At 36.3% G+C, this 8,895-nt stretch overlaps 1 protein-coding gene across 1 annotated transcript; it reads left to right on the top strand.

Moving 5' to 3' along the window:
• Positions 1-312: 312 nt before the first annotated feature.
• LOC104906331 (glycosyltransferase-like KOBITO 1) lies at positions 313-7,667 on the top strand. The gene is made up of 11 exons (XM_010695069.4): positions 313-909; positions 1,655-1,804; positions 1,916-1,968; positions 2,459-2,567; positions 2,648-2,782; positions 2,898-2,942; positions 3,593-3,780; positions 4,587-4,728; positions 6,517-6,563; positions 6,676-6,763; positions 6,950-7,667. The coding sequence occupies exons 1-11, from the start codon at positions 571-573 to the stop codon at positions 7,226-7,228; spliced, it is 1,575 nt and encodes a 524-aa protein (XP_010693371.2). The 5' UTR covers positions 313-570; the 3' UTR covers positions 7,229-7,667.
• The last annotated feature ends 1,228 nt before the right edge of the window (positions 7,668-8,895 follow it).

The following is an 8,895-nucleotide window of genomic DNA, read 5'->3' as shown; positions in this document are numbered from 1 at the left end:
AGCCCGGGCCTAATAACTAGTTAATTATTAATATCTATTTCTAATGGATAGATTACATGTGGATAGACAAAGTTTTTATCTCTATAGTTTATAGGGCAACAAAATAAAATTTAATTTCTTTCCTTAATCTTTATGATTTTGTCAGTTTTATTTCATCCCACTATCAGTTTGCCACCTTTTGTCATACAAAACAATACCGTAAAATGGATTCTTCCATATCAAATATGAAATCACAGTGATCACACTATCAAATACTCCTAATATGATACTATCAATACCTCTTACCATTTTAGAAACAAAAACATCATCATTAAGTAAATAATAATCACCAAAATTTTCAGATCCAATATACAACTACTTACTACTATTATAAGTTGCTTCCATATGAAGTGAAAAACTCCCCCATCTAAACAACCACCACAACCACAACAACAAACAACATTTCATCAAAAACGACCATTTTCATTTCTCATCCTTAATTTTTTCAATTAAACAACTTCCCACAAAAAACTCAAATATCTCCCCTCTGCAAAATCGGACCTTTATTTTCTCTCTCTCCCCCTAAAAACCATGGCAGGTGGACTACATGCTCCCTTAAGACCATCTTCATCTTCTTCATCAAATCATTCTTTCACTGCAAAACTTCTTCTTCTTCTAACTCTTCTTCCTTTTACTCTTGCTGCTTTTGCTTTCATTCTTCAATGGCGTGGTGGTGTAACAGACCCTTCTACTCGTTACTCTTCAGAAGATCACAAATTCCCAGGCATGGATAGTTCTCCTCCTACAACTACTACTACAACTACCCATCATTCTAAGTCTGATTGTGGGCCTCTTTTGAGCCATCTCTCTCCTACTTTTCCCTATTATCGTGATTGGAAGTTCCATTATCAAACCGATCTTAAGCCTAAGGTGGGGTTAATTCATCTTCTTTTGGTTTAAAGTTTGTAAATTTCGGATTTTTTTGAATGATCTGATTCTGGGTTGTGTTTGTTTTGATTGGTTTTTAATTGGGTATTGCTTGATTTTTTTGATTGATGAGGTTTTTGGATTTTTGGGTTGTGTTTGTTTTGATTGATTTTGAATTGGGTATTGCTTGATTTGGTTAATTGATGGGGTTTTATGGGGCATTGACCTAATCATTTGAGTTTTTGGTTGTTTTAAATCAATGAGTTTTGGATTGCATGTTTTTGTGTAGTTTCAGCTGAATTGTGTGATTTGATTGTTGATGGATCGGTTCTAAGTTTGAATTGCATGATTTTATTTATTTTTCTATTTGGATGCTGATTTGATTGTTAACGGGTCATTTTTTAAGTTCAGATTGTATGATTTTCTTTAATTTCATGATTTGATTGTTAATGGATCGATTTTGAATCTGGAATGTGGGATGAATCCGACGCACTGGAATAGTAAAATCTATTACAAAAATTTATGTTCTGCAGCAATGTAATTTGTATATATGCGCATTTCATGCTATTGTTAGAATTCGATGATGTTTGAGAAGATTTTACTTGGTCTGTCTCAAATTTGTAAAGTAGGGGCAGTTACTATCGAACAACTTAAAAACAATTGTCCTTCAAATTTATAAGTTGAAAACTGTTCTGATGTTATTGCTGTGTCATTATCTGAACTAAAGACCTTAATTTTGCCGTTTTAGATTGCCATCACAACAAGTACCTCAGCAAGCTTGGAGCAGATTCTTCCATGGATGTTCTTTCACAAGGTTATTGGGGTCACTACATTTTACCTTTTTGTGGAAGGAAAGGCTGCATCTCCAGAAGTCTCAAGAGTCCTGGAATCTATTCCGGTGAGCTTTAAATTCTGTCCTTTGAGTATCCCCATTGCTACTTTTAAGAGATTTTGGTTGCATTGCTCTCTTCGAATACTTCTGAGAAAAATACTATATTTTCTATTGCAGGGTGTAAAAGTAATTTATAGAACAAAAGAGCTAGAGGAGAAACAGGCGAAAAGGTGAGCTAATCTTGCAATAAGAGAATTTGAATGTATAAGTGGCAGCTGTTAGCAAGCATTTTTTTGGCCTCATTGTTTAGGAAAATTATTTCTTCTGTCATTCATCTAATTTTTGCCCAACTCCCAACTATAAAGGAGAAGGTTGTTTGAGCCTGGTTGAAGCAAGTTCTTTCCTTTGGATGCTATGTCTCCAACTTCCGTCAAGTGGGTTAAAAAGCTTTGCTGGTCTCTTGGTTGATTTTTATTATTGGGATGTAAGATGTATGATTCTCTCGCAAAATCCCTCGTGGCTACCCTTGTAGCTTTACATTAATTCTAGGTGTTCTGGTCTTGCTTTCTGCTGTTAATTAGTGTGAGTGGCTTATACTGTTGACAGATCTTACCTAAAAAACACCTGATTCTTCGTCTGACTCTGAGGCTTGTAATATTGTGGTTTGGTATGAAACTTTTTCATGTTCAATTGAATATACTTTTCCTTTTCTGTCTGTAGCCGGATTTGGAATGAGACATGGCTAGCGAGTTTCTTTTACAAGCCGTGCAATTATGAGCTATTTGTCAAGCAGTCTCTTAACATGGAGATGGCAATCATCATGGCTAGGGTAGGACATTTTTTTTGTTGAGCTCTTGATAGCTTGTGTAACACTGTATTTCCTGATTCCTGATGATCTCGTTAATTTAGAATGATGGTGCGGAATGGATTCTTCACCTTGATACTGATGAACTAATACACCCGGCTGGTACTCGGGAGTATTCATTGAGGCAACTGCTGCTTGATGTTCCTAAGAATGTGGATATGGTTGTTTTTCCCAACTATGTAAGTAAATTTGCGTTGAGACAGCATTTACCTTCTGGTGATACTTGTTCCACTAGATGTGTTTTCTTGTACTTATTGTTGCTGTTGCTCATTTATTTATCATTCTTTTGTTTAGGAAAGCAGTGTGGAGCGCGATGATATCCAAGATCCTTTCAGTGAGGTAAGCTTCTTTGGTTGGAGATCTTCGATAAGAGTTTTGTCAGTAGTTGCTCTGTGCCTCTGTTTAGTCAAATCCGTTATGGATGCTTGTCTTTGTTGCTCCATGTAATTGATCTGATAGGAGGTAACCTATTGATGCTGATATGCTTGTGCTCAGTGGTTGTGGTTTTGTAAATATGGCATCTGAGACTTGAAAGTTTGTTCAGTGGTGGAAGTAAATCGAGCTTTTAGCACTTCCTAGTACATTTGGAATTGACTTTTACTATCAAGTTACCATAGACGCTTTATACTTTAGGTGTATATACATTGATTTAGATTTTAGTATCCTCTTTTGTGTAACTTGATACCTCATAGGCTAGAATTAATATTGAGCACAGTTTGGGAGGTGTTATGCAGCACTTTCTTAGCTTTCATTTTAGGCTAAGTGCTACCAAGATTATAATTGGTCAACATCATACCAAAAGAATTGAACAGTAGGATGTTTGGAAATAATTTACCGAATTGCCATTTGTTTTTCGCCTTTTCGGTTAATAGCGCTTGAATCTTTCCTTTTATCAGTGTCAACTGTCATATGATTGAGAACATATCAGTTTACAAATCCTTTTGCATTCATATTTTGTGCAACTCATAGCATTGTTTTTCATGCGACAGATATCTATGTTTAAGAAGAACTATGATCATCTCCCGAAGGATACATACTTTGGCATGTACAAGGAAGCTACTCGTGGAAATCCTAATTACTTCTTGACCTATGGCAATGGAAAATCTATTGCTCGAATCCAAGATCACCTTCGTCCTAATGGTGCTCATCGGTGGCACAATTATATGAAGACTCCAAAGTAAGGCAATATTTTCCTTTTCCTTTCTTTCCCTTGGTTTTAGCTTTTAATGTGTATATTGGTAGTCTAAGCCTTTGAAGCAAAGGATAAGATAGGATGTCTGTTAGAAGATAGTAGAAAAATCTTGTACCAACTCCATATATTTTGTTTTGAAGGTGTATTTAACTTATAGTGGTACTAGTTAGGGTTGATCTCCCCCCTTAGATTTAACTTGAACAGTAAAGATCCTTGCCAGTTTAGCAAGACGCCCATTACTAGGGAACAAGAGTACGCAGGGAAAATAAGTAAAGTTGACTAAATTTTGAATATGAATAAAAGTGGTTAGCATGCCTTATATTTAAAAACAGAGGGATTATATGCTTTTAGAGGGGGCGAAGTGCAGAAGAATATTATGGAGCTATTCTGGAATAGTTTAGGGCATGAATTGGATAGGGAGGGATTGCTAAAGCCATAGCATCGAAAAAATGTTTCTGTCAAAGCAAGGCACTTGAAGAGTTTTTAGTAATTCTTAGATATCAGAGCTAAGGATGAGCAGTTTCGCTGCAGGCCCTAGGAAAGGAGAGGGACCAAAGTTGTCCTTGGAGAGGGGGGGGGGGGGAGGCGATGGTTGTGCTATTATGTTGAATGTTATGAGAGCATGGGTTAGATATCTAGTGTTTGCTTTAGCAAGAGAATAGGATTATATTTTGCCTCTAAATTTCTGATGCCCTCACTTCCCTAGTTATGTTTTTACGCAGTATTTATCTATCTCATTTCCTTGATTGATGTTTTATCTATTTTGTCATTTGCCACTTTTGTTTTTGTAGTGAGATCAAATTCGAAGAAGCTGCTGTTCTGCATTATACATATTCAAAATTTTCAGATTTGACTTCTAGACGTGATCGGTGTGGATGCAAGCCCACGAAAGAGGATGTTAAGAGATGCTTCATGTTGGAATTCGATAGAGCAGTAAGTTTTATCAGTTTTCAGCTTCTTTCTGGTTCATTCTGTATTCATTTCCTTCCTTTCCAAGTCACACGAAGTGCTTTGCTAAGTGAGCTTATCTTGTTCTCTTATTTATTTGCCATATGACTAAGGTCTTACTAGTTATACGAGAAATTGTAGTTCTAGAACTCAAATCATGTTTCCTATGTTTACTAGTTACTACTTATTCAGTTAAACCCTTCTTCCAATAGCTGGAGTTAACACCTGAAATCCTTTTTCGTAACTCAGTTCTGGAGCTCTGTTACTGAACAAACTATGAAAAACCAGATTAATGTCAAAAAGGGGATTTGTTGCAGTCCACAATCCACTCAAGCAATAACCCGATTTTGTATGTGGCATCTATTTGGGTGTGGTTTTATTAAGATATATGTGAGTGCTCAAACGCAAGAAATTATCCATGAATATTAGTCTCTGCATTTCGAGTAACATATGTTGCCAATGGAATTGAGCTTTAAGATTGCTTTGTCAAACCAAGTGTATCCTTTGTAGTTGACTATGACATTTTCTATGTAAGATAATCTGGGAGGAGAGGCTTTGGGTGCTTACCTTTATGAATATGTAGATGAGAATCTTAAGAACCTCTACTTTGCTTAGTATGGAGAATACGGGCTTATTATGATTCTCTAACTAGTTGGTGCATCACAATATGTAGAAATTAGAATCTATCTTGAGGAACTCATGATCTATTACGAAAATATCATCTACTTCCAGGGAAATGGGTAAGGAATCTTGGGATGGGAACATGAATAAGTAATTGGAATATATATATTAAATTATTTTGGTTCCCTTAATAAACCGCAACTTTATTAAAATACCCTTACCAAATGTGAACACTCTCCCTTATCTTTGATAGCAAAGGGTCATTCTGTTTTGCAATTGCAATTCTCTTTCCTTTGCTGGTAATCGAACCATGGGAATAGACCTCTATCATTCTCAATCCCATGTCTTATTCCCTATCCCACGAAACAGACTTGGGAGCTTAAACTTCCATTTGTCCTTTTCTGATCCAAGCAAACATCCAATTAATGTGATATTGACTCATAACGATATGGTTACAATAAGAGTTGACAAACCGATTGTGCTGGATAGAAAGAAGTGTTGATGGTGATAAACAAGTTGAAAATCCCTTTTCTTTTTCTGGCCTTACTCAGAATTGAATAGGTTGCCTGAACTTGATCAAATAAAGCAAAAAGAAGGTTTGTATTTTCTTTAGATTTAAGCCTATGATTTGGTCCAAAAATGAAGAAATAAATTGAATATAAAAAGCATACGCGTGTAGAGTTTTTATTGCAGTGATTCAATATGAGATTTTCTTGTTACTTTTAGCTAATCTTCAGATTCAGTTATGATATTATTTTGTGTGTTAGAACTTAGAAATGTCAACTGCAATCAATAATTTAATGGGCTGTTAATTAATGTCAACCTGTTCATAAATGGGAAAAACTTTGGATCTAAAGCGCTTCTATATTTGTGCTTGATTTGGGTTGAAGACGATCATTGCCAAGTGGATGGCGTTCGGAAATGACACCTTGTTACTACTTTCTACCATCTGACTATACTCTAGCTTTGTAGTGTCTTGGCAGCTAATTTTGCAAGATATAATTGATTTCCCATGATATGAGATTGTAGCTTGTTCTTTCATTGTACCTTCTTATAGATATGTTTCATTTTACCTTCTTATAGATATGTTTCATTTTACCTTCTTATTGATATGTTTTACATTGTCGATTGACAACCATTTACTGATGCCAGGCATTCATAATTGCTTCAACTGCAACCGAGGAAGAAATGCGGAAATGGTGAGTTTGTGAGCCATATAGGTGATGTTGTCTATAACTAGTACTAAAAGTGCCACTTAAATGATGGATTGGATAAATTGTTAGTGTTTACTGTGGCGTCTACTGATTTTAGGTATCAAGAGCATGTTGTATGGGGTGACAAAGCACTGAACCTGAAACTCTTGAGGAAGGGCATTCTAACTCGTGTATATGCTCCAATGGTAAGTGTGGTATCTCTTCCATATGAATTCAACCGTTGATATATTAATGTACGTGGCTCCGGTCTAAAGTTGAATCTCATTCAATATTCCAATCATATAGATAGTATGATTTTGTTATGTTATTTGTGCCCATTCTCTCCTGTTTGCTACAACAATTGTTCTTATATGCTTTTGTCCACTTATCAGGTCATTGTTCAGGGTTTGAGAGAGTCTGGTATTTTCACTTCTATTATTGAATCTGCTTCAAAGTCTCTCTCAAAGGATAAATTTTTATCTTCAATTGAGAGTTCTAATTCGACGAGACCTCATGACTCCATTGGTTCCTCGAGAAAGATGGGTAAAATCACCGAGTCTCAGGCAACTGTGAGAAGGGTTCTGCAGTTTACTGATGCAGCCACTAATGAAGTTGCCGTTCCACCATTACCAGCACCTGGTGCGGATGACAAACAGGTGCTTGAATGGTGATATATCTGACATATTCATTTGATTTTACACATTACAGCTTCCTATTCTTCTGCCCATTAGTTAGCCACACAACTGAAACACTGATTTAGAGAGTTTGGTAAGCAATGGGATGAAGCAGGAGGGAAGAGGTTTTTACCTTTGTGGTTTCTTCCCGATCGTTGCCCAAGCGCTTTGTACACAGAGAGAGAGAGAGAGAGAGAGAGAGAGAGAGGGGGGGGGTGAGAGTGGGTAATAGCAAAGTATTTTTTGGTCCATTCTTATTCTAGTCCCGGCCGCTATGGCCGGGTATAGAAGCGAGGTCTCATATTATGTACAGAAACCAGTGGTTGATATGATGAGAGGCAATTGTTTTACTACTAAAGATTCAAATAGTAGCATAGAGCTAGTGTAGGCATCTTTGATACTCATTCTTTGAATGAATATGTTATTTTTCTTTCAAGTCATTTCTAGTGCTTTCGTTTTGGTCGTCTTACCATATTAGAAGCCATGTTAGGCTAATTCAATTACTAGTAGAACTTCGAAAGATGTAGTTGGCGTTGAAGAAGATCATCAGTGGTTATGAGTATGATTGAACAACAGACTTTTTCGTAGCCAAACAAGAGAGGGGATAAATAGTTTGGTAATAAATAGTTTGTTGTTTAGCCTTACTCTCAGGTAAAATGTTATTGCACAGACTATTGGCTTCCTTTGCTCACAAAACATAATCATACTTCCTCTGTGCTACACTGATTTCATCAATATTAATGTACCTTATAAATTATGAATTTTTTCCTCAAATAATGCTAATTTAAAAATGAATTCCCAATTTACACCAAGTTTGAAATTTTTTCTGGAACTACCGTTCACGTAAGATAGGAAGATACAAAAATAATTTTTTAATTGCCATAGCAGGAAACCACTAATGTGAATAGCGGTTGGATAAGGTCGAAACGCTACTTAAGAAAATTATGAGTGTTTGGTGAGGTAGTGGTTGGAGTAGATTATGGATAGCGGTTGTAGAACGTTAATACAAGTAATGTCATTTATGTATTTTACAATTTCAACAACTACTTTTGCCAAACACTTCTTATTAAACAATTACTTTAAACGCTAATCTCTAATAGCTACTAGTAGACAGCTACCAGCTACCCCAACAGTTACAGCTAATTCAACAGCTACCAGCTACTAGAATCGCTAGTTTTGCAAAACAGGCCCTTAAACGATTGAGTCAATTGCACCGCTACTCACAGCAGCGGTTTAATAAAAAAAATTGGAAGAACACAACCGCATCATACAATATCAATGATTTGAATCTCAATGCAAACCTTATCTCTACCATCTTCACCCACCGTTACTTCATCTGAGTCCATCACAAATCTCTCTCCAAACCACCCCTCTCACAAAGAGTCTACAGTCCCTCCCACCTACAAACACCCAAGCTGCAATTCTCGTCAAACTTTGCACCTCCATTAAAGAACTCCACCAAATCATTCCTCTTATAATTATATACAAACATAACTTATACCATGAACAACGCTTTCGAACTAAGCTTGTTAGTCTCTTCTACAAATTCCAATCTTTGGAGTCAATTGAGTATGGTGATAATTCAGATATCCGGCGAGGGAGGGAGATGCAGGGGCACTTGATTGTTAGTGGGTTTGGGTTGAAGTTGTAAGCAATGACTGGAA

This window comes from Beta vulgaris, chromosome 2 (genome assembly GCF_026745355.1).
Source record: "Beta vulgaris subsp. vulgaris cultivar EL10 chromosome 2, EL10.2, whole genome shotgun sequence".
In the NCBI taxonomy this organism is placed as follows: domain Eukaryota; kingdom Viridiplantae; phylum Streptophyta; class Magnoliopsida; order Caryophyllales; family Amaranthaceae; genus Beta; species Beta vulgaris.
The sequence above is the reverse complement of the archived record's forward strand: the minus strand, read 5'-3'. Positions and strand labels throughout refer to the sequence as shown.

Coding starts and splice junctions, on each gene's coding strand:
- LOC104906331 (XM_010695069.4), top strand. CDS start 571: ATGGCAGGTGGACTACATGCTCCCTTAAGACCATCTTCATCTTCTTCA. Junction 1,805..1,915: donor GAGTCCTGGAATCTATTCCG/GTGAGCTTTAAA, acceptor TTTCTATTGCAG/GGTGTAAAAGTAATTTATAG. Junction 1,969..2,458: donor GAGGAGAAACAGGCGAAAAG/GTGAGCTAATCT, acceptor TTCTGTCTGTAG/CCGGATTTGGAATGAGACAT.